This window comes from Nothoprocta perdicaria, unplaced genomic scaffold (genome assembly GCF_003342845.1).
Source record: "Nothoprocta perdicaria isolate Ctin4 unplaced genomic scaffold, notPer1 scaffold_279, whole genome shotgun sequence".
Lineage (NCBI taxonomy): Eukaryota > Metazoa > Chordata > Aves > Tinamiformes > Tinamidae > Nothoprocta > Nothoprocta perdicaria.
Window position 1 is genome coordinate 681,258 of NW_020455509.1, and position 26,549 is coordinate 707,806.

The following is a 26,549-nucleotide window of genomic DNA, read 5'->3' on the forward strand; positions in this document are numbered from 1 at the left end:
TAATATTCATAAATCTCGATGTTCTTTGGAAGTTAGTATATAATAAAAATATGAATCAACAGAAGCCAACAGAAATTTGAGTTTGCCCCCAAACATACAGCTTTTTCTAAGACAAGGACTCTTGATTACTTCTACCCTACTCATCATACACTGATCTTCTTTCTGATCTTCTTGTTTCTAACAAGTAATATTAGACTTAAAAGCATTAACCTGTAAACAGCTGTTCCATACACAGAGCTCTATCAACATCATATTTACAGGTAGATAAAGTCAGAATAAATATCCAATCACCTTCAAGATATTGTGATAAGATATTTTCTTAGTGATAATTACTCATACCATTGCAGCAGTCAACATATGGAAACAGAATGCTGTAAATGTCTCTGTTTTATCAATTATGATACATGTTTCGAGGCATTATAAATATTGGGCTTATCATATCCCACATGACATGATATATCTTCTAAGAATACTCAAAAAGGATAAAATGAATCAGGACTTACACTTTTCAATGTATGCAGCAAGTACTATAATTTACCAGCATGAAAATTACAGCCCTGACGTTGTCAATTAAATAAAAACACCAAAAATCTATGTGCACCCTCAGATGCAGCACAGAGCTTGACTTACTGTACAGAAACATCRCAAAGAAACAAAATCTAAGGCCAGACTGAGCACAATGGATGCAGCTTAAGCAACAAAAGACAGAGGTGAAAGACAGAGGATAAACCTCGCAATACTTTTGCAACTAAAGTCTTCCATAAGCCATCACAGGAATATTCTATTAATCTAAGCTTTTGCTTCATTAATGCTATCTGAATTTTCTTTGTACTTTTGCAGACCTCTAGCTGTCATAAATATCAGTTCCTATGAGTACATCTGCAACAAAAGTCCATCTGTTAAAATGTTGCTACTGTAGCAATAGCTTTCTGCAGAGTGTAAACACCAAATGGAAAAGGATAATTAACCCTACATTTTGGAAAACTTGTAATTTACATAACTGTTTAGCTTTCTCAAATGAAACCATACATAACAAACTCAGAAAGAGATGACAGCATGTGTTAACAGGTACGTGCATTGCTCACCTAYTTTACAAAGCAGGAACATCAATTTTCAAAAGGACAGAAATGATTACAACAGGAAATAGAGTAAATCAGCAAGTAGTGACTTTTCCATACTACTTTCACAGAATCACAGWAYGCTTGAGGTTGGAAGGGACCTCTAGAGATCATCTAGTCCAACCCTCCTGCTCCAGCAGGGATACCCAGAGCACGGGGCACAGGGCGGCATCCAGGCGGGTTTGGAGACCTCCAGAGGAGACTCCACAGCCTCCCTGGGCAGCCTGTTCCAGGGCTCTGTCACCCTCACAGTGAAGTTCTTCCTCACAAGGAGATGAAACTGCCTGTTTCAACTTATACCTATTGTCCCTTATCCTGTCACTTGGTCCCCTTGGCTTTTTTTCCACTTCAAGCATATGGAGGTTCTTTGGTACGTCCACTGCATCCTACATTCTGGGAGGGAAGTCAGTAATTCAATTGTAGCACTAGGAAAAAATCATGTTTGTTATATTTCGAAGAAATACAACAACTTTCAACCATAACATTTATGAAGAAATAACTCATGGTTAAGAATACAGCTCATGAATACCTTTAGCACTATCTGTTCAAATAGATTACTGAATAAAATACTTGTCAATATGATAAAGAGTGAAGAACATGGGCCAAAATGGTGGGTATTTATTATTAGCATTATTTATTATTTAACTAAGGTTGCTTAGTTGCTTAGTTTGCCTTAACTAAGTTTGTGCTCTGTTCAGAGCACTGATTGAGAAACTATTTTCTAATCATGAAATAGGCCTGATGAGAAGTTAATACATTTTTGCTTGATATGTCACTTTTAATCAGAGTAAGTCTAAATACTTCATGAAGATGGACAAATAAACAAGAAACCAGAACTTTCATTAAGTTCTGAGATAACTAAGAATTATTATTCATAGATAATAAGGACCTGTATGATTAAATAAGAAGGGTGATTAAATATGATTAAATAAGAGGTGGTGAGTCCAGGCAAAGGTCTTGGCAGTCAGGGAAATGACCAGAAAGTTCAAGAGTCTGTTCTCCTCCAAGCTGAAAAGTTATGGCAGGCTGTTTGGTTTGCTTGTTTTTCATGTTGGGAATGTATTGCTTTTCCTGGCCTTTGTCCTATCTTTCAGGGGGGAAAGAAGGAAAATGGACTAAAAGAGAATACAGTTTTAATTAATGTTGTTACAGTGAGATTCTTTCTCTTTTCTAACACTGAGAGGAATAAGCAAGAGAATATGTTTATTCCTGCCTCAAAGAATAAGAGCTGCAGTTATCAATTTCTTTTTTTAAGATTTAAAGTAGATTATATTTTAATTATCCTAAGTATAGACTCAAATGATTAGAGATGTTTGTAAATTCAAAAATCATAATTACCAGATTAAAAACAGATGCAGGTCAATGTAATGTAACACTTTATGTAACAATCAATAAAAATGTCAATACAAACAACTACTAAAGACACCATATGACATTCCAATAGGAAAAAAAAAACCCTTCATTTTCTTCTTAGAAGCTTTCYTTCCTTTATCAGCAGATGGCAAGCAAATTACTAGTTCAATCCATATGTCTGTATCTGATAGACAGTGTTTTACAAGTCTGAAATTAGTTTGAAACATTTTGATGTTGGCCAGACTACAGAGGAAAACAGGATAACTTTGCCTATTAATGAARAGTTGGTTTTGCTATAACAAATACTTCCACAAGCTACTACGCATCCAGGCTCATTCAGTAACTAATGGAATTTGTACCCAAAGACATAATCTGTGTTTAACAGATGAAAAATTTGTAGCTTCACCCATTCTGTTCTTCTGCTGTGCTCTAACATGTCTCCCTACCTTCTCTGAGGTTTACTTAGCGGGGTTGATGAAAGAAATTAAGGCCATGAGAATATTTTGGGGAGGAAGAATATGAGATCACTAAGGCCATTTACGTGCATGCCAGTAGCATTCGTGATGGAACCTGTTGATGCAAAGACCATTCCGACAAATTCGCTGTCTCCAACCACGGCAAAGGGTGGATGTCTAAGAAAGAAGGCGGTTTAGAAAGTTTTGCCTAATCCCTCCCCATCAGAAGCCTCCATTGATGATGGAGATGATCTGTCTTTCAGGAAATGTCGTTGAAAAGCCTGCACTGTGAATATAACCATCCCTATACTTTTTTTTTYTTAAAAAAAAAAAAAAAAAAAAGCTCAAAATCTGGGGAATTTTAACTACTTACACTATACAAAATTTCAAGTCCCACAAATGATTTATTAGTGCAGGAAGAGGATGGAGAGAAACAGACCAAGTTAAGTAACACAGGAAAACACAGGCTGCACTGAAGCAACACTGAAGTAATGTTTTCTTGCAACTCATACAAGCAGGCAAAGAGGGAAGCAGATCTGTATGGATAAAAATAGCCCACAGAGGGAATCTGGAGGCTTTGACAGACAGCTAGTGCACCAGACATATCTGCAGTTGTCAAAGAGCTGGGAGCCTGTCAATCCCGGCAGCTGGATGGCACTTCTGTTAACTTCCTGATGCTTACAAAATTCAGCTTCTTCGCCAAGAATCGACAGAACTGTCACAGATAAAATATTTCTCAATTTAGCATTTTTTTTAAATGCACTTTCTTCACAACAGTGAAGGACTTGGGGAAATGCAGCCCAAAATAGCTTACACTTCATTTGCTGGGAAGGATAACACTGAGAGAGCCTTCAAACAGCTCTAGCAATGATTAAGCCTTCATTCTGGGCTGTCTGTTCATTCATGGTACATTTTAGAAGAACTTCAGTCCTGAGATCTGCACAAATGCCAGCTTGGGACACTAAAGATTAATGGTACATATTCTCCTGAGTTATGCACAGTCCATGACCAGATTTAACAGGCCTCAACTACGCACTTCATTTCTGTAAAAGAAATCGAGATCTGCTGTCAGATCTGCTCTGACAGCTATTATGGATATCAAGTGCATAGACCTCTACCCTTCAACTGTCTGGTTGGCTATTAGAAGGCAAGGGCAAACTGATTAAGAGATGATTAAGTTTACAGCCTTTCAGGCATAAAAGAAACTATTTAAAAACCAACCCAGATTTAAAACTTCTGTTAAGCAGAACATAATTTTCTGTAATGGAAAAATCAGTAAAGTTGGAACATACTCTTTGCTTTAAAAATGATTAACATTAGCCCTATAAACCATTTTGCTAAGTAATTACAGAAAGACTGTGTGATCAGTGGAAAAGCCTTTTAATTTTTCAATTTTCTTTTTATTTCATTTGTTGTTTTTTTTTTTTTTAAGCAGTAAACAGACTAGTTAAGCACATACACATAAAAACACAGGTAGATGCCAAGCTGCTTGCAAGAACCAGAAGCCTTGAAGCCTACAAGATTTTAATCAGGTTTTCCATTAACTCTTCCCACGCCTCACATAATGCATTTATAAGAATTTTAAGCAAAAGGAAACATTCAAGTTCTCTAGTTCAGTCAAATACATTTAAAAAAATCCAAAATACATCAGCAGGTGCTGTGCTACTTTCAATGTATGGCTTTAAAGATATCTGTCCTTATTTTGAGCTGCACAGAGGGAAAGCAGGTGACCTTCATAGCTGAGTCCATTACTTGAAATCTGAATGTGTTTGTCAAGAAGCATCTGCCTAAAGTTATTCAAGACAAACTTTTAAATAGTTCTAGAATAAATGCACTAGGGGTTGAAAACAAAGCTGCCCTGAAATGGTGAAGAAATATCGAGTATACCTCAGTATATTCTCTTCTACTTTGAGAGCTTAATGCCATGAACATTAAAGCAGTTACTATCAGAAGAAAACTCATGAATATGTAGAGATGTTATTCTCCATATGTCTTATAAAAGGGATAATAGCGGTATATTAAGTTTTGCTTTGATTCTAAAGCTTTTCACCTTGCGGTGTCTGCCTTACAGCCTTAGTCATGTACAGACTGGAGCAGCAAGAGCTTTGAAGTGCCCAACTTCTAGTGAAGGTTCTAATACTTTTTAATAAGTCTGAAGAGGTTTGTAGGTGATTTACTCTAATTTCAGAGAAAGCTCAGAAATTCACCCAAACACCAAAACACACCATTTCTTTGTGAAAGAACGAAAGTCATTTGAACACGGTGTCGCTTTGGGGTTAGGGAGGAGGGGAACCAGCGTGAAAATATTTGGCAACATGACCGAGTGAAACTTAAAATAGTGTGTATACAAATGATGATACCCGTAACTTCAAGGGAAATAAGACAAGAGTTTGGTAGAGATGAGTTTCATTTTTGCAACCAGTAAATATAGCTTGTCATTCACAGACGATTTTTGTAATTGTAATGAAGCAGCTGTGATCAAAATCTATTTGTAGCATCATAATAAATTTGCCCCCTACCTACTAAAATTAGTTCTAAGCATCCAAAATTCCTATTTGAACATCTGACTGAACAAAACAGTCATTTCTCCATGCCAAAAAATGGAGGAAATAGACCTAAATATGCCATTTTCTCACCAGAAATTGTAGGCTCCCAGAATAACATGTGAATTAAAACCCATTCCAAGCTTGTTTGCAACTCTCCTCATTACCATTCACAACAAATTCCTTGACAAATGTTCTGATTATTTCTTTTTTTTTTTCCTTGTTTTTTATTTAAGCACAGTTTTCAAATCACAGACTGCCTTGCAAGGAGAAGCAGCCAATACTGCAACCCTTCTGAAAACGGAGCGGGTGGAATTTCACTCCCAGCAAGTGCTGGAGGCAACTTGACATGATTAAAGACTGCAGTTGAAGACGTTAGAGACGTCTTCCCATAAGTGCAAATGTGTAGCTTGCCACTAAACACATCAGAGGCACACAAACCAAAATGAGGTCAACGTCAAACAAGAAACACAAATACCCTTCTCCAAAAAAGTTCCTGCTTTCTCTTCTTTTCAGACTGAAGGAGAAAAGAATAACCTTAACAAAGCTTAAATGAAATATTTGAATGCATTACCTATTTTCCATTTCTCTTTTGCTGGTATTTCTGCAACATATTAATGCCCAGTAGAGGTAACGAGAAATATTGATTTAGGATGGCCATGGATCTTGTTCTTCATGCTTGATGTTCTATGAAAGGACTTGATTTGGCTCTTAAGGAGGAATCAGAGGGACAACGTAACAGTGATTTAATGAATTTACTGTTTAAATAACCCGGAGGGTTCAAAAAAATCATTGGCTTTTTGCAGCATTTCATTTGATTACCAAAGAAAAACTCAAATAGATGAATATTAAGAAAAAAAAAAAGATTAAAAGAACTGAAGACGAAAAAAAATGTTCCTCACACTACAGTATTTTCACATTCAATTTTTCATAAACACTGATGTAAAAAAAAGAAGTTCCAAATAATTATTTTTTTTTAAAGTTCCAAAAGAATGGCAGGCTTTTATCTGGCACAGGTGCACAGTGACAACAAACCGGGAACAAAACCAGTAAGGGGCATCTGTGGCCATGACCCAGGCTCGCCCAGGCAGCCTGCATGGGAAGAGGCTCCTCTTTGGAGGCTGGAAACTGCCCCTGTGCCCATTTTACAAAGAGAATCAACAGACTAAGGCTTACATCCTTCAAAAAATCATTCAGAATTAAGTACCACAGCTGAAAATTAAGTATTCTTCATATTAAATTATTATACTGTGTTATACTATACAGAATAGTCTAATATTTGCCAATATCAGGCAGCATAGGAAMACACAAGCTCAGCAAAGCTCTCAAGTCTTCATTTCAAGGTTAGCAAGCTGTCGTTTACTGCAAAGGGCCATATAGTCCAGGTTGCTACTAAGCTACTCCCTTCAGAAAACTACTACTACACTCAGAGCAAAAGGAAAATTGTCATTATTCCTTCTCCTGTCTTTGCACAAACGAGGCCTGGTCTGAATCTATGATTTTAACTGAACTTTAAATAAACAATGTAACATATAGTGTGGAATATATATATTTATGCACACACATTTCATATTGTTTTATTACTTAAAATTTCCTTCAGAAAGGCAACACAGCTTATAAGATCTCCAAAAAATGCATAAAGCTACTAGAAAATGCTTAGAAAAACATCAACAGAATCATTCAGCCATTATAAAGCTTCTTTTTTAAAAACAGAACTTGGTATGAGAAGTAAATGAATTATATTAGGCAGGAAATTGTTCACTAAATCAATTGCACTACACTACAGATCTTAATTTTAAGACCACTTCCAAGGTAGCTTATGCATATTCCAAGGAGTGCTAAGGTCACACAGAAAGCGCCATTAAACCATTTGCGTATTTCATGTATAGGTTCCTGTTTCCGCACACAGCTGTTCATATAATAGAACTATTTTCCATAATTGTCATTTTTAATTGGATGTATTAACCCCTAGATACAGCTATGGAAAAATCACAGAACATGTGTGTGCACTGTTTATTCACAGAGCTGTTTTTAACTCTTTATCATTTTGGACTTGCTCATATGTGCAGAGCATCTGGATGCCTTCAAATCAATCACAATTATGGGGATCCATTCTGAGTCCAGTAAATTAGACTTTTATTTGCTATTATAATATCTCTCTGCTAGAAGAATGTATTAATTGTGTCTTTCATAACCAAAGTGCTTGTGCAGGGCTGTCTGACACCCACCACAGCAAGCAGCTCTGCACATCCACATGTTGGAGATATCTTCACACYGCATTTTGCTGCTCAACACCATGCTACCTCCGGTAAAAACAGAATTATGAGCAATCCTTGCCTGCATCCAGCTACAGAATTTAATTTTCCATCGAAAATCTTCAAGTTAGCAGCAAGTTCTGCCCTCAGACATSAATGTGCATTTGCTCAAAGTCTGGCAGAATTTATCTCTTTTGTAAAAACAACCTGAGCTTCCACCTCACTGCAAGAGAGTCATCGCAGCATCATCTGATGCTCGGTCCCAGTAGGAGTACAGAACTATGTGGCTGTATTTTTATTCAATGTTTCAAAACCCTAGGAAAGCTCAGCCCATTTTGGAAGGGGCCAACCTGGTGCAGTCGACATCCATCCGCACGCTGGGCACATATGACGGACAGGGCTCACAGGCCAGGGCTGGTCGGGAGCAGAAGGGAAGGGGACAGAGCCCCCACGGACGCACCGGGATGACGGATCTCAGAGCAGTGAGCGCGCGAGTCGAGCGCCAGGAACTCCCCTCGGGTGCATCCGCCAGCCTGGCAGTTCTGTCCAAGTCACCTTCTCACCCTATCACATCACTCTACCATTATCAGCCACGGCAAACATGCAATTCCTAGCGGGTTCGGTTGCAGCAGTTACTAAAASGAGACAGGTTTGTTTCTCAACTCCTTCAAACCTTTGGAAAGTTATTTTATCTCCATTTGCAACTTGGTCACCAGAGCGGGCCTGTCACCCGGCTGGCTGCTGCACAGGAAACACACAACTGCAAAACTGCTTCTAATTGAATCCTATCTTCATCTTGCCACTTTCCTTGCAGGGCGGTTATTTCAGCTTTCCAGGATGCAGTCATAGTTGGTCAGATTTTAAAAGTACCCCCACACACACACGGTGCCTTATGGAAACAGGTGCTTCTAAAAAAATGAAAGACTTTGGCAGCTCTTTGACCTGACATAGCTCTGTGCATTAGCAAGACACAGCGCCTGCTGAGTTCCCCCGAGTTAATTAGAGGACCSGTATGGCAATGAATGGCCTTGACTATAAATACTTCCTGAAAGATCTCTAACAGAGTCAGAGGAAATGGGAAAAAAATGAGATGCAGCTACAGAGAAACTATTTCAGATGTTGGTTCTTTAAAGAGCTGCTTTTTCTTTCTTCTTCCCCCCAAAGTGGCATGCAGTATCCTGGATCTTCACCCACCTAAACATGCATGATACGATTACATGCCTTTGAATTTAATGCCGCAGATCACCATTGAAATGCTGCTAATGAAGGTGGTGGCAAAGCACACAAAACCCTCCAGTCCACGACACYGCAGTGAGCACAAGCAAATTATATTTCAGCCAAGGCTCATGCCACTGACACTGCTAAGAAAATATTCAGTGTACTTGAACCTGCTGCCATTGTTTCTTGTGCTACTATTAAAGGCAGCAGCAACATCAACATGAGAGAGAAGCAGGTTTTACCTCAAAGGTATGTCATCCAGCTGACCAAGAATTTAGTGTTTATAAACATAAGAGAAATATTTTGGAAATCACAAAGGCCGGTTCGGCATTCCCACTGCACTGCAGGAGGCTGGCAGCTAACCCTTCAGACAACAGGAGCCAATATTGTATCACTGAAAATAGTAATTCACTACCAGAGATTATGACTGATATTTACTGCACTGATAAATCAAATGACAATAAATCAGTTATATTTAATTTTATTAATATCTACTTACATATCTATTACCTATTTTTAAATAAACTCCATTAATCAGCCACATAGGTGAATGCAAAATAAAGAACAGAGAACTTTTCCTGATTTCCTCTTTCTCCTAAATATCAAGACATACAGCTCTAGAGAGAAATGCAAAGATCACAGCTGAAACCTAACACTTGTTCAAGTATACGGAAATTTTCTTGAGAGACCCTAATTTCCTGTAAACAGCCCAATCATGCATGGTGCAAAGCATCCACAGTGTAAATGCAGAGCTAATTTCATCCTTCACCCCTCATACAAAATGCCTGTGGTACATATTAATGTAGCTTCAATTACCCATGCAAATAGTAGCCTGAAATCTGTCCTTGATAAAAATCACCAATATCTTTGCAATTGTCAAAGCCCTCTCTCCTTCTCTCTGGCAGTCTACATTTCCCCCTGTTCTACATGAATTATGATGAATTCACAGGCATCTCCATACTCCTTTCAGGCGTGTGCAGTGCTGTAGGACGCGCTCGTCAGTGGTATCCTGCCTCTGGGCACGTTGTGATGTGTTTGCCCATGGCTTTAGGCTGACTGGGCCTGCATACAGATCTGAGGGCTRAGGCTGGAGAATTTCAAATTTTGTGGAAAACCTCTCACTATGGTGTCCACACATAACAAAACCAGACACTTCATTTAAAATCAGTTTGGTAAAAAGTTCCTGCTGTCCAGGATCAGCATTGTCAAAGCATGAAACAACCTGGCTGGTTCAGAGTCTGCTGGCTGTCAATGTGCCACCCTCCCCTCACCCCCCCCCMAAAAAAGGGAACATTTTTGCATCTCAATAGACTTTCCAGTATCAACAAATCTTCAAACTATAAAATCAGCTACTCTGAGGAAGAGCAGAAATAATGTCTACATTGTACCATGCTGAGGCACTTTTTTTTTGTAATACCCATTTGCAAAACATACAGATTCGTTGTAAGTACAGCTGCTGGAAGCATTTTAATAAGAAAAATAAATGAAAGCTACTCACAGAAGTGTAACAAGCCCCTGAGAAAGATTCTGTTACATGCACACAGCTTGCAGCCTCTYGCTGCGGAGAACAGGGGCGCCCACTGCCCAGGCGTGAGCACACACAGGCATCGCTCAAGCTGTTACCATCGCAGTGTCTCCATCGCCTGAAAGGTGTTTTAGCCATGCAAAGGAAATAAAAACCCTATCCTAATGATAGCCATGAATAACCTACTGTTGCACACAGACTGGGGAAGGAGCACGTCCGCCAGGCATTGGGGGAAAACAAGAAAGCAGCACAAAAACAGCTTGCAGAACATACAATGCTGAAAAGCACTTGAAATAATTTACCAAAGTTTGCTATTCTCCAGTATTCATTACAGAATTATGTGAGCAATTGTAGATTGTCATTCTTTTCCCAGTTTATCTGTATGTTCTTTGATATTTTATTAAAATGCTAATAACTGCTATGATAAACTCAGGTTCTAGAAAACTGACTTGCAATATTAATCTCTCTATATATGAAAAAGGTGTGAAAAGTACCTGCCCTTCCCCCAGACATCACAACAAGAGATCTCAAAAAGGAAATCTATGTGCTATTATTGCGACTGTTTAAATCATTACAAAGCTTTCTTAATAAGTAGAACCACTCTATAAATACTGAATACAAAGCACGAGCAAAGGGATGTGTTAGAGGATTCCACTCCATTTCTCACACTGTTTATCCACYGAGTGTCTACAGCGATTTTATTACAGGTTTTGTTTCCTAGCCACCCGTTGTCCTGGGATACAGTATTTTGTACAAGAATTCATTATATGACTCCAGAAGTAGGTATTAATCTTGTGCTTGTGCTTGTGTTTTTTTAGTGTTTTTTTTTTTAATAAGGCCCAGTTTTTAGCATAAGATTAACTATTTCTATTAGTTTTATTCACATTAGAGAGATACATTTCCCTCAAAAACAGGTAATCCTGTAAGAATTACTTAACAGTAAGCACTCTTCTTTTTCATTCATATATGTATATACACACACACATATATATAGGTGTGATATATACATATATATATAAAAGGATTACAAAAATAATTTTTTTTCTAGAATGATTTTTTTTTTYCCTGAATAATTACATACTCTGTCTAGGACAAGTCAGATACAAAGCTCCCCATTACTACGTCTTTGTACTTAGCAGCTCAAGTATTTCATCTCATTACTCGGTCCACAGAAAACTAGATCAAGAATAAGATAAAGGCATTAGATTTCTACGATTCTTTTCACTGATCCACAGGAATATCCACCTATTTGAAGAAATAATACCAGGGTACTTCGTTTTTCTGAAAATCCTCCAAGTGATCAAAATACTGAAACTATTTGAAATATTTGAAAACAAACGTATCAGCATTGTCATATATAAGCATGAAAAGCATATCTGAACTTATTTTAAAGAARGACATAAAAAGCAGCCATGACACTTCTGTCTTTTCCGTTCACTGGAAAAGGATAAGCAGTAAAATGAAACCATTATATACATTAAATTTTGAGGCTCCCATCAATGAAGCAAAACAAGATCTTTATAGAGTCAATTCTTCATACTGTCTAGTGCCTTAGCAGATTTTTGTTTACTTGTTTTTATGCTTTTGTTTCTATAACAGAATATTTTCAAATAATTGATGAAATTTACTTCTATTCTGATATCCCAAAATAAAACGGTTCCTCTGGTCAATATGTTTACAAACTGCTAAGAGACACTACAGAAAGTGAGGGAGGTATAACCAGTGCTCTATGTACAGAATGAATCCCATTGCTAGTCAGGTATATGTACAAATATATTTGCATATCTTTTAACACAGGAGAAAGACATAAAACTATCRTGCAAACACACACACAGATTTGCAGAAGGAAACTTAGCATCCCATGATCATTTTTCATAGAGCTAAAAGTTGACATTAGTAACTTTTCATGGTCTATAAGGCAAAAAGGTCCGTGGTCCCCTTAAACTGCATGTAGACTTTAAGGTGCAGAGATATATTTTATACTTAGAATTATTTTAGTTTTTTTAACACTGCTGACTTGAACAAGAAGAGCTCATGAGATTTATATACGTATTCAGAGATTTACATATGTATAATCTTAGCAGACCATGGAATAAAACATTTATCTTGACTTTTACATTCTTCTGACATGTTCACACTTACAGTAACAGATGATATGGTTATATAAGATGATAAAGAAAATAGCTGATTATGACCTCCAATCTAGTTAAGTTTATCTGCTAACTGAACATTATTGTAACAGCTTCCTAACAGTTCAGGACTCAAGGAGAAAATCACTCATTTTTCTACCTGTTCCTCTGAATTTGGGAGCTCTTCTAAACTCAGATTTCCCTACAGTGGAAAAACATACCTTAAACGAAGTGGAAGATCTTCATATATGGCTTAAAAAAAAAAAAAAAAAAATTCCTACCCCCCCTCCAAAAAAAAAAAATTAANCTTAAAGCACAGTAGGAAAGCAAAGGTAAAGGTTGATACAACCTGTTAAAAGTTTTGAATACTTCTTCATGTCAAGCTCTTTCATATCTCCCTTTATATGGCTAAAAAAAAAAAAAAAAAAATTCCTACCCCCCCTCCAAAAAAAAAAAATTAACAATTAAAAGAACAGAAATTATTTCGTACAGTGAATATTCTTTCTTACAAACCAATTTCCTTCCTTTTCTCTTTCTTTTTTGTGCTTCCAAGGCAACCAGACAAGTGTCAAAACGTATATGTAATTATGGTGCTTTGCAAGAAAAAAAGGCACTTTTTATTAATATTTGACTCAGGTTTCATATTCTTCGATATTTAATAATGCGAAATCTTGCTTAAGTGTGAACTGTCACACCACCTCAAAATTTAAGAGGTGATTAGTTGTTTTAATATAACAGATGTGCAGCCTTCTGGGGTCTAAACCTTCTTTCTTCAAATGCATCATCAACCTGCGCAATTAGCAGGAATGATTAAACAAAATTCAATCAGAGTTAAATAGCAAAAGCAAAAGCACTTGCTTACTAATAGTGCATCAATATATACAATGTTTTATGCAAACACTTTTGAACATTTACCTGCCAATTTAGCTCTAGCAGTTTGAATCTTTGAGTTTTCCTCAAATTTTTTTTCAACCCCCTCCAAGCATGGAAAAAAACCCATCAGGTTGGAACTGAGGAAATCACTTGCATGATTAATTAAACACAATGTTAGAAAAAGGAGAAAACGAGAGCTTCCTACCCGTAACAGGGACTGGGATTCATCCTTGGACTTGCTGTCGCCGGATGCCGGGTACTGCTGCGGGAGCGGCCCGGCCTTCTCGGCCGCTCCGGAGGCCACGGCGGGCAGGAAGGCCTTGCTCTCCACGGCCAAGCCGTACATGGGCCGCGCCAGGTGGGCGGCTTCCACGTTCGGACTATCCCGCAACGGCTTCGGCTGCTCTTGGCCCACGGACACTGGGGTCAACAAGCCCAAGCTGGTCTGCGTGTAGGATGGGCTCCCCCTCAACATGTCCGTTCCCCTCCAGGGCACGCTGCGAAGATCGTCGCCGGGGCTCTCAGTCCAACCTTTGTCCTTCAGCACTTCCTTCTCTTCTATCTTCTCCCTCTTCACTACGCTGTCAGAGAGGGGCTCCCCCAGCTTGGGGTCTGGGTTAATGAGGCTGTAGACCTTGAGGTCGATTTTTGGCTCCTCCTTGATGGACGAAACGCCGTGGCCGTCCTCGCCGTTGGCTGTAGCGACGTCCATCTCCTGACAGTGCACAGTGTTGAAGTGCTCGAGTAGTGACTGAGTGTCAACAGCCGTGAAGCTGCACTGACGGCATTTGTAGCAGTTATGTACTCTCCTGCAACAACACGAGGGCAGCATTCATGGTAAGAGTCTCCCCTCACCCTTCCCTTGCTTGCTAATTTCACCTACCAAGATGCACAAGCAGACGGAAAAAGCCCAGACTTACAGTATAATTCACTCCAAATAAACAATGTGGATTTACTTTGTTATCTTCTACAATACACTGCGCAAAAACCCTGCTAGTACAACTGTGTTTCTTTCCCCACCAYGCTTACAACAACCTCCTATTGTTCATTCCTGCACCGCTTCCTTACTCACAATTCCATACAATTTTCACCAGGATTCTGTACTATTCTTCCTCCTCAGTTTGCAGCAATGCACTTCTCACTTTTTGTCACGGAATAGGCAGTAGGAATAGGCTGAAGTAACTCATTTTTTTCAAACAAAAATTAAACAGAACAGGATATATTTCCTTGCGTAGAAACACTTCATATAGTTTAAATCTATGTAAGAAAGTTGAAATACTTAAAAGATTGCTTTGCTTTCCACCAATTACAAATATACTTTGTTGACAAATATAAATTTGCATGGAGCTCTAGTTAACTAGATAAGCACACACCAGAGCACCAAAGGATTCATGCAAAGCAACACTTATTTGCTCTCTGCGGATATTTAAATACAACCATAGAGGATGCTGCTCTGAAGGAAAAGCAAAGTAGCTGGCTGCTGACATAGCAAGCTGCATTTTCCTGACAAATATAGAAGCATTTGGGTGAAGCACGACAGGCAAAGGAACAACCGAGCTGTGACAGAGCTTGCAAAAACCTGTGTAGGAGCGTGAAGCTGTGTGCCTTCCCGCTCCCTTTCAGAAAAGCTAAATAAGTACTGCCTTACTAAATTATGTAAAACATATGTTGCTACATTGGAACAACATGTTACCCGCTTGCTGTACCTATTGTAGGGGCAGTGCACATTTTACAAACTCTCTAAGGCTATTGTGAATAACTGGTTATGGCTCAGAAGCAGTTCGAGGCCGTGCTCAGGATACCTTGACTACCCATCCACACAGGACAAAACTCAAACGGGAAATCAGTTACTGCCAGGACAGCCCTGACTGTCTGGAGTAATTCTGTGGAGGCCAAATCTGAGCCTCCGCAAAGTCAATGGCAAAGCTCCCACTGACTTCAGTAAGAGCAGGATTTGGCTTTCGGTGCATCTTTGTAACTGGAATGATATACAAAATGTCCCTTCTAAACTGTGAGAGTTTAGCAGGGACAACTTGCCAAACTTAGCAGAAAAGCCTCGTCTTCCTTCTTGCCGTTTGTTGGAAAAACAAACCATATGTTATTTACATTGTCTGATTTTTCTGCAGTTGTGTCAGCGTGCAGACATGAGCGCACACTCAAATTCAAGCCTCCTAGCCCTTGTGTAGTATCAGCTTTCTTTTTGTCATTCCCAGTATTTATGTTCATTTTAAGGGACTAGATGGTCTCGTCCAGTTACACAAAAAAATAGTCAGCTATTCTCCATGTAGCCTTATGGCAAAAAAACCTGCTTGTGGGAGAGAAAGCTGTGCGTTAAAATTCTGTTCTGGCTGAGTTCCTTCTCTTTTTTTTTTATTCTACAATTGCTTTTTATTAAAATCAGCTTGTCTCTCAATGCGACACTAATATATTCTTCTTGCAGCTTAATTCTTTTCTAAACCCAGCTTAATTCTCTTCTGAATCAAAAAAAAAAAAAAAAGAGTGATATCTGATCAAAACCATTTTGCAAAGACAAAAGGCCAAGTTATAAAGAGGGTCAGCCATATAGAGGTGGGATATCATCAGGGAAGTCCAAGTTAGACAGGGGCTAGTTATCTTAAAAGCCAAGTTAAACAAGACACCATTTGGGGCTAATGGTTCAACCCCACACACTCCCGATGTGAAAGTTTATCAATCCTTTGGGAGGCTACTTAGCCCTAAGTGTCTCTTGTTTAACTTGGCTATTTGAATGGCTAACCCCCTTTTCTAACTTGGCTCACATCAACAGATATCACACCTTCAAACAGCTGATCTTTTTCTCCCTAACATACCTCTTTATTTTTTTTTTTTTTTTACATGCTGGTTAAATGTTTTTGATCAGGAGTTGCACGTACCACACTTACTAGGCTACAAAAAAATGTGGAGCATTATGTAGAGGCTCTTAACTCCAGCACAAAATAGCTTTATTATTTAAAATGTTTATTATTTTAATTTATGAATAAAATGTATTTTATTCATAATTTACTAATAATTTTTATTAGCTTRTCTGTGGAATTGACATAGGAACTTCCATCCTGATGGAAAAGATGAGGACTGATTTAGATCGGTATTAACAGCATTGGATTCTTGTTTGGGTCCAGTACTCTTCTAGTATGCAATAAAATTAATCCTTGATGTTAACACTATAGATTTTCATGCTTCACATAGGCTTGTTCTGTATCTATCCAAGAGCTCAAAGGGCAAGCTAAGGTTTAGAACTGCCCAATAAAAGTCATAATCTCAAACCATAGAATCATGAAGGTTGGAAGGGACCTGTAGAGATCTGAAAAAAAAGGTTTTTTTTTTTTTAGAATAACTATCTACTAACGAAGTTAAAAAAAMCCAAACTATTATTTTTCCACAAATAAGATAAAAATAAGTATGCTTTCATCTCTGATTTTTTCATGCCAACCTGACTGCAATCAAAGGATAAGTTGGCAATGTTTTATTCCTTTTTATATGGAATTTTAATCTGAATTTAATTTAGAATTTAATTATTTCTAAAAGCCCAAATTCCACTTGCATACAAAGCTCCCCAAGGCCAAACAAGAGACTTTTTAAAACTTGCAGTTTGCACAACACACAATAAGCACTCTTGTGCATGACTTTGGAGTTATAGTCTAGCTACACCATGGTTATATCTTCTGAAACACTGAACTCCTCAAGATGTCATATGGTATATACGGAATAATGATGTACAGGGCCTCAGTGTTCAAATGGGAGGTGTTTGAGGCAAATCACAAGGAGTGTTCTCCCTTTCATGACCTTGCTGATACACGATTCAAGCAAGCTAACAGAAGGTTCAAGCCATAAATTCACATCATCCTTAATATTGCTTTAGGAAGGCAATGTCATACCAGTCATTGATGTCATTTAGTATTATTATGATTATCACTATAAAAGACCTGATTATTTGCAGACATTAAAACATTTATGATCCAATCATAAGATTAAATGTCAAAGAATTCTGGCCAAATCTTTGTTGGATTGCTACGTTCTGACATCTTAATTATCTGCTGTTGTTATTTATTTGTACTGAAATGTACTTGAGTTAGGTGATGCAAGATATAAGGATTTTGCCTTGCAAAAGCTTGAAGCTGGAGAGATTAGATGTCTGTTTTTTTGATGGATTTGATGTTCTTTACTTGAGATTTCTAATAGGCTGTGATATTCTTGACACTAGCCAGTTGTTAATTAAGTCTTGTTGACATACTTCTAACTAGCCTGAAGAATTACAAAACCTCATCCTCTACAAAAGAAGTCATTAAAAAGAAAATACCTGAAGACATTCCTTTGCTTTAGGGCACATAAAATATTCTGACTAAAGGTACAACTGGTATATTGATACTTTTTTTTTTTTTGGGGGGGGGGGGTTGGGGGGGGTATTTGAATAATTTAATTATGAATATAATAGTTACTAATACTTCTTATGGAAGCACATGCATCTAAGACAGCTTGCTTTTGCAACGTCTGCTACATTGGGGCTTGTGGGAAAAAGAAAAAAATATTTAGGAGAAAAGAGYGAGAGTGAAGCAAGGAAGGTGCGAGGAGAACAGAAAGGTCCTTGCAACAGCAAGACACCTTCACCACAAGCTGCCCTTTTTAAAAATCTAACTGGCTGAGCCAGTTGCAGTGAACTTAGTGTGTTTTGATTCCCTGACTGGAAATTAAGTCCTTTTTCTAGGTGAAGAATTTCAATTCTTCTGCAAGAGACCCACATGCAACTGTTGTCAACTACATTTTCAAAATAATTCCTGTTTCTTAGAGAAAGTCTGCCACAGCTGCCAGAGGCTGCATTGCATTTGTGAATCTTTCTATTTTTCTTTTTTGTTTTGCAATTGTTTGATGAATAACATAGAGTCACTACCCCACCTCTTTTTGGAACATTGTTTGGAGCATTTTTCCACATATCATTTCTTAATTTTCACTGGCACTGACCAAATGCTTTCTATCAAAGTCTTTTCTGACAAATGAAGATTTTCATTAAACATTCTAATTTTTCCAAATATGAAGAAATGTACTATTTGCCCACATCTTAGCAAAACTCTGAAATAAAAACATTTCTCTGCAAAACGCCCCTTTCAGTTTCAATTAAAAACATGACATTTTAAAAATGTTTAATCTCTGGAGTGAGTTAACCAAAGTGCAAAATCTCCCCAATTAGTCAGTATGATTTTTCTTTAAATTACAAGTGTTGGCATCTTCCAGTTCATCAGACAGCTTTGAAGAAAAACTGAACTTCACCATGAACATGAAGAATACCCGATTCTTCAAAGGTATAAGGGCAAATGAGCAGTAGCAGAATTAGTAGAAAATGTAGGCCAATAAACCTTCTGGGGAGCTATTTGAGGAAGCACATTTTAGTCTGTTTTAAATAAAAGAAAGCTCAAGTGCAGTGTCATTCATTAACTTCCAATTTAACTGAATAGCTCTTAAATAATCATGTCAGGAAAATTCTGAAGGAGKATTAAAGGTAAGTATACATTTCTGTAGGCAGAAAGCTTGAAAAGTGCTCCTTTCGTAAATCCTAATACAGATAATCCAAATACAGACAGAGTATTTCCAAATATTATCAAATGCAGGTACAGTATTCCTGAAAGGGAATAACAGTGAAGAAAAAAATATTTTAACTAACAGAGAAATTGAAATTGTGGACATAGAGCCAAACTGGGGAGGGAAAAAAAAAAAGAAAAAGCTCACTGCTCATGTGTATGATAAAAGAAAAAAAAAGAATCAAAAATGCAGAAAAAATATATGGACTCATATCTGTAAGTGGCATCTAAAGCAAGCTCTGTCACTGGCRGATTATCAAGGATAAATCTGAATATGTGAATGGCAGAAACACTTTCTGTCGCTACATTAATGCTTAATGTTGTGTTTGCTATTCAAATGCGTTCAGCTCCTCAGTGTGTCAAATGGTGGCATCCATTCTGGGATACCTCTTCCATTACAATTATAGAATGCAGAATAAAAGGATCATAGATTTGTGCTTGCAATTTGATAGGCTGTRTATCTTTGTRCACATACACACACACACACACACAYATATATAAAATTTAGAACACATTGGAAATACGTAGCAGTGTGGCACAGCGGTGTGGGATAACCTCTGCTTGATGAAGCCCCAGAGAAGGTCAGGTAGGATATGAGCTGACTCATACCTCATCAGAATGTTTCTACGTGCTATAACCCCAAAACATAACTATTACTTACAAAAGTTCTGCTTTTTAAAAAATCTAGCCTACTCTGTATCCTTTTTGCACAGTGTACAAAAAAAGGAAAGGAAATGCTTAACTTAGAGAGGTGTAACTGCTATAAAAAAAAAAAAGACCAATTAATAACAAAAATAGCAACTCGCTTGAATGCCAGGAGAGTCTTTCATTCCCTATACTTCAGTTTGACATATTGAAAACTATAGAATATGTCGGCATAGAAAATTTTCTAAAGTGTTTGCTATGGCAAAGCAGCTACCAAAAATTCAACTAATTTCTGCAGCTTCAAAGACATTGTACAATGTGTGTGGGGGGGGGGCGGGGGGGAAGCTGCAGTGCACAGGAAGAAAACAAAACTCAAGTTAGAAGGGAGAGTGGAGCGCCAAGGTAGGATGGGGAAAGATGGTGACTGTTGTGGGGATTATGTATTTTGCTTTAATTACATAGTATCCTCAGAGCACTCAAGCAATATGCTAGCCTGAAAGTTTAAAAATATGTTGTCCAGGTGTCTTAAACAGAATGGCTTAATTTTAGAAAAACAAGCTTAGCTCCAAATGCTTAAATGCAACTCCTGCTTTCCAAAGTGCATCCCACACAGCAGCTCCCTTTGACAGCTATGACTGCTGTTGGGTGCTAAGCACTTTGAAAAAGAAGCTACTCCTGTAAGATATCTAACTTACAGCACTTAGCTTTGAATCTTGTGGCTTCTCCTTTTCTTGGAGAATAATGATTTTAACTAGGCTTGCTTGTTAAAACTTAAATTACCAGCTGCAGCAAAATAAAAGTGTTTTTCAGTCAAGGAGTCATTTCAATCTTCCAGTTATTTAACCACTAAAAAAAGACCGTGCCATGCCCCAGCGGCGGACAAAGTGCTGCCTATGGAGTTCTACGGCACGGCTCAAAGCTGCTGTAATAATGCTTGGAACTTAGATACCACTTTTCATCTTCAAAGCAGTTTACAAACATTAACTAATTAATCCGCACAACATCCCTGAGGCCCACTTGGATCAAAAATGGGGCACTGCATGCTGGGACCTGAATCCTCCGTGGGCTCTAGCTCCAAATTAAAGATGAGCAATCTTTCCCCTTTTTTTTCCTTTTTTTTTTTTCTTTTTTTAAATAGACTCCTGATACAATGCCAATGCAGCCCTCTGTTGGGCAACATTTGGATGCCCCCAGCTTTAATCTCTATTAAAGTATCATGCCCCAGTCTGCCTTTGTTAATTTTGGATGTCTTGGAATCTATTAAACGTGGCACAGTGTCTTGTGCTTTTAACAAAGCTCCAGCTTTGAAAATTCATCGTCTTTTGTCTTCATGCTAGCTGGCTTCCACGCAAAGATCTTTCAGATGAGATATATACTGGGTTTTCCGTTGTTGTTGACGCATTAGTCTTAACTATTAACATATTCAGCACGATTTTCTAATATTTAACATTGCTTTTGCAGCAGTACATAACTGTTGCTCTTCACCAAGTCCAAGAGCTGGATCCTCCCCTGATGTAAACTGGACTGCCAGTTTACAACAGCAAAGGAACTGACCCAAAAAGTTTAACAGGGAGTTGGCTGCCATCGTGACATTGTGTCAGACTGAGTCAGGAGACTGGCTTAGTCCACCTCCAAATAGGAACATTAGCATTTAAAATAAATAGAATGACACTGTGAAGCAGCAACACAAAAATAATCATCTGCAAAAGGATCTCGAGGGATGACATCAGCAGACAAAAGAGTGTCTGCTCCCAGTGTGAAACCAACACCAAAACAGCAGTGGAATGCTCTTAAGCTAATTATTGCATTGCTGGACTTCGGCATGGAAAATACTACAAAAAGGTAGTACATTGAAGCACTGTTACAGAGCATGAAAGGATTCATAGTCTATCCTGGAAAGTGAGCCATTTGTGTTCCCCCCATGAATGAAGATGCCAGCTTTCTGGTTAAAAAACAAACAAAGGAAAAGTCTACGTTAAAATAGTACCTAAAAGATTCTGAGTGGAAAATAGCTGACCAAACCTCAAGTATGCTAGAACTGCATCATTTACGCACAAATCCAAATTTCTCTCTTCATTGCACAGGTTTCAATGTATAATTAAGCCCACTGACTTAGCTGGTGTTTTTCCAACACAAAGTGGATGTTGGATTGGACCCTGGCTATAAAGATTTATATCTATACATACTCCTATTTTGATTTCCAGATTCTTCAGTGTTTGGGGAACAGCAACACTTGAGTAAGGCATGAAAGGAGGGCTGTTTGTTTGGGTTTCTGCTATTAATCACGTTAAACTGCACCGTACCTGTAGTGTCGGGAAATCTCCTCTTCCACCTGGGTGGTAAAGTCACATTTGGTACATGAGTGTTCTTTGTTCTCTTTGAGAGTCAGCGGCCCCTCGCTCCCCTGCAGCGCATTTGTTTCTTGTTTGACATCGGATGCCTGGGCCTCGTGGGCATTCTCGTAATGCAGCAGGAGCACGTCGACATCGGGAGTGGAGAATGAGCACTGATGGCACTGGTGTTTGACTCTAGAGCTTCCTGTCACCCCTGGAGACAGGTGCAAAAGCAAGAGAGCACAGTGGGAACAATTACTTTTTCGGCAAGCAAATGGGTAAGTAATTTCTCCAAGGTGCTTTTCTGGGCTGCAGAGGCCTCGGGGACAGAACTGACAGTGCTTAATGGTACATTTATGAATGTTGTGGAGCTGCTGATAGTGATGGAGAAGTGGGCCCACCACTATTACGTCTGGGCCATGGCTCTTTGAGTACCTAAAGTCACAGAACTGACAGTTGTAGCTTGTCACCATGCTGTCCTCTGCTCCTTTGCTAGACAAGTCTTTCTTTTTTGCCACACTTGCACCCTTTTCTGTCTTTGTCACTAATTCCCCATCTGCATTTTTGGCTAGATCATTCTGGTTAATGACAGATCCCCTAGAAAGCTTATCATTCAGATCTGGGTGCAGGCTTCCTGACTGGTTTCCCCCATGCTGTTTGCTGTAATGTTCTAAGAGCTTCAATGAGCTGGACGATTCGCAGCTGAAACTGCAAAATTTACACCAGTAGTAACTGGTTGTATCGGTACCGTTTTGTCTAGAGGAATCTATTGGCTTGATGGGCACCGAATATCCAACTGGTGTATCATCTCCTGCTTTTACAGTGATTCTGTCTTGCCACTTCCCCAAGTCTCCAGAATCACATGGTCGAAGAGTAGGACTGGACTTATTGGAGTTTTTCTCTGAAGTTTTACCAGAATCAGAGGAGGGAAGGGCTGCTTTCATTTTGTTTGGGTGAGTCTGTAAGAAGTGTTGCTCTAGTTCAGTGGACGAGTTGCCCATGTAGGTGAAATTGCAGAATTTGCAGCGGAAGTACTTGGTGTTGCCTTGGCAATCTGGAGTTTTCCGCCCAATGCCAATAAACGTTCCACCTAAAGTAACCTGTGAATAAAGAATAAGGCCCTTTTAGCTCCATTTCAGATTTACTCAAATAGCAAGGACGGAAAAACATAAGAGAAACAAAGAGCAGTTAATTAAGCGTCTTTCACCAACCACCACCAGAATTTCTGTTTGTACTTTTGTACTAATGCAGCAAGACATCACACTTACACCCTCATTTATTTAGCACTTGCAGTTGAAAATTTTGAAAGGTTTCACAAAGCTGAATACATATTTCATATGAATATTAAATATTCCTGTTTGGGAAAAATGAAACACATATTGGCAACATGATCCAAACTCAAAACACTCTAACACGAATCACTTAGTTTTGCTATTGCAGGATGATCCAATAATTATTTCCCAAAGCCCTAAACCTATTGTTGGGAGACTTCAGTGGGACATGTACAGAGAAAGAGATAGATAAATACATAGATAGATCCTAGCATATATGTATGTACATACACACCAGGTATGGAGTAAACAAATGGGCCCTCCATCTTTTTCTATACACTTCAGTATTTTAATGATATTCATGCTTAATGGCCCAGGAGACTTGTTTTCAAAATATGAGTAAAGAAGTACTGAATTTAAAAACGTGACTGCAGTTTGCTTCCTACAAAGAACATTCTTGTAAGCGTTTCCAATATCCACCAGGCCTCCTTTTAAGAATGCTGGAGCAGCCAATGCATGAAATAAAAGGCCGTTTTCTCATGATTACTCAGTCCAAATGTTCTCCAAGGAAATCTCTCCCTCTCATATACAGAGCTCAACGAAGATGGAAAAACTACAGTAGAAAAAATGGCATGTGGCAACGCAACCTACCACACCCAAATCCCGGACTTCATTAACTCACAAGGAAAAAAAGGTAGCTCTGCCTTGCTACTCTCGTGATGTGGGAGCAAAGTGGTCGGCAGGAGGGCAGAGCAGCTCCCAGGGCTTACGTTACTGGAAGAGGCGTCTCGAGCAGGCCGGCCGCCCTTCCCAGGGGAGCACCACACCTGCCTGCTGACATCAGGGGGAGATTTGCTGCTCCTGTACAACTGGCCTGGAGGCCAAAAGAGGAACGTCACCACTCCTACCCTTCTAAAAATCAATAAAAACTATACGGCATCCAGAACATGACTCCTCTTCCCATCCAAAATTCAGGGCCAGCTACGCCTTTGCCATCATCAAGTCTGCTCCACTGAATCAAAGACATGGGTGGAAGCTTCCTAATGCCATGGTCTCAGTTTTTATGTCCAAAAGATGCCTTAAAAGGAATGTAAAATTTCCACAAAAGGTTAGATTTGCATTCTCCCAACGAGTAAGCATATTACTGCATTTCTACAGGATTCAGTTATAATGTGTTAGGCAAATAGTGCAATTATTTTTCTTCTCTTTCTCAACAGCTGTGCCCAAAGAAAGCATGTGATCACTGCTCATTCAGTGTCCTGCCATACGGAAAGACTCAGACATACAGAGAGCACAAACTGTAAACATTTTTAAATGCATATAATACAAATGCCTTTTAGCCATTTAATTTGGAGAATGAGATGCTAGACTGTGTGTGCCATCAGAACTGAACACACATAGTGAGTCAACGCGCTGCTAAACACTGATATAATGAGCTGCTTTTCAGCCTCTGATTCTTTTTCTAAAAGAAAGCAGAGTTCCCATCAGCTGGTTGAAATTGTTTTTTCTTTCTAATAAACTGAGAATTGATTTCTATTTGTTTAGAAAACAAATTTCAACAGGCAATGGTGAGCCAGACAGTCTGGGATAGGAATAACTAGGATGTAACTACAGTAACATTTACATTGAAACTGGAATTTCAAGTTCTAATATCAAGTTATGAATATCCCATTTTGTTTCAAGATTTGAAAGGGCTCTTTGGAAGAGGAATATTTTAACACACCTTCTGCACTGCAGAAGATACTTTGTTTTATTCACTTTATGGCTAGCAAGAACTGGAGACAGAAACCATACTGAGCCTGATTCACTGGCAGTAGCGGATTTGGGCTCCCTCCATAGTGTCTGGCAGACGAGGCCTCCATCTACTGCATTAATCCAATGTTCAAGGTCTCACTGGTGTCAAAAGACATCTTAAAAAGAGCAATGATGGAATTAYGGTAAACAGAAAATAACAGCAGCTCACCATGGGATTTCCTATGTTGTGAAGGATCTGGTTTTGCTCATCTGTTTAGTTGCTTATGTTCGCCTCATAAACTGGACAAAATTCTTTACCTTTAAGTGCTTCCAATGAGTATATATCCATTATTCTTAGGTATCAATTCACAGAGCCTAGAGATGGAAAACTTATTTTGCAGGCACTCTGTAAACACTTAAAAACTGTGAGGGACAATTTCAGCTGCTGTTCATTGCTGATTACTCTAAACACTGACATTTCTGAAAGAAACAAATTCTCAACACTGGAGAAACATTAATATTAGGATTTTATACAACAGAATATCTGCAAGTAAGTACATTTCAGTAAATCCAGCTTAATGGCCTACATAGTAAATTTGCTAATATCTCTCTCTGCATCTGAGAAGGATAAAGGAGAACTTAGTATTAATATTTTATTTCTGTTTGACTGTTACAATAGTAGTGTATGTGTAGGGAGAAAGAATCTTTGAAGCACTGGAATACAATTGATTATTAATTATCAGGTTGGTATCCAGCCACAATTCAAAATAATTTATGCTATTAGGAGACTGTGTACATGAGAGGTAATACAGGGCCATCTTTATGTTATTACACGCAATTGTATGTTATTACATACAAAGCCATGGATGAGCTAAAGAGTGAGAGAATTAAAGAAACTAGCTTCCACAAAAAGAAGTTGGGAGAAGCACTTGAAGGAAAATAGTAATGATATAAACTGAAGCTGCTTCATCTTCCAGCCAGACAAATTTGGGTGATGCCTACACATCTGCATAACTGTTTAGATTAATGCATTCTACTCGAGTCTTGGCTTGACTTTCAGATTTTTTGGTTACCCACCAGATCTCTATGAAAGGGCAGAAAACTCCTTCAGTGCATTTGTAACTGTCTCTCACCTTCTTCAGAGAGAGAAAAAAAGAAGAAAGATAAAGAAAGAATAAAAATAAATATACATACACCCTAGAAATCAATATCTACATTTTTAAAGATAGCAGAGGTATCAGGTTCAAGTATTTACTTCCATATTTCACTTTYATCTAAGCAAAATCTAGTCCCCTGCTCTGCACTCATATCTTCTTATGCAGATGCTCTTCCTAAAAGAAATCAGAAGGAAGAAAACCAAAGCAATGTTCTACAATTCTACGAGAAACTCTGCAATTCTTAGAGAGCTGTAAAGTCCAAAATTCCTCTTCATATCTGGTGGCACTCTGGATTAGAAGACTGGTTTGGAGAGGTAAGGATCCTACAGATAAATGGTTCCTTCAAAAAAAA

The 26,549-nt window shown here is 38.4% G+C and overlaps 1 protein-coding gene across 1 annotated transcript in view; it reads right to left on the reverse strand.

Moving 5' to 3' along the window:
* Positions 1–13,322: 13,322 nt before the first annotated feature.
* Positions 13,323–26,549, reverse strand: part of TRPS1 (transcriptional repressor GATA binding 1) — a 25,374-nt gene continuing 12,147 nt past the window's right edge. Inside the window, exons 3-5 of the mRNA XM_026041090.1 lie at positions 22,006–23,135; positions 13,675–14,278; positions 13,323–13,385 (exon numbers count right to left, since the gene is read on the reverse strand). Coding sequence (XP_025896875.1) covers positions 13,323–13,385; positions 13,675–14,278; positions 22,006–23,135 — 1,797 coding nt within the window. The remainder of the gene's footprint in view (positions 13,386–13,674; positions 14,279–22,005; positions 23,136–26,549) is intronic.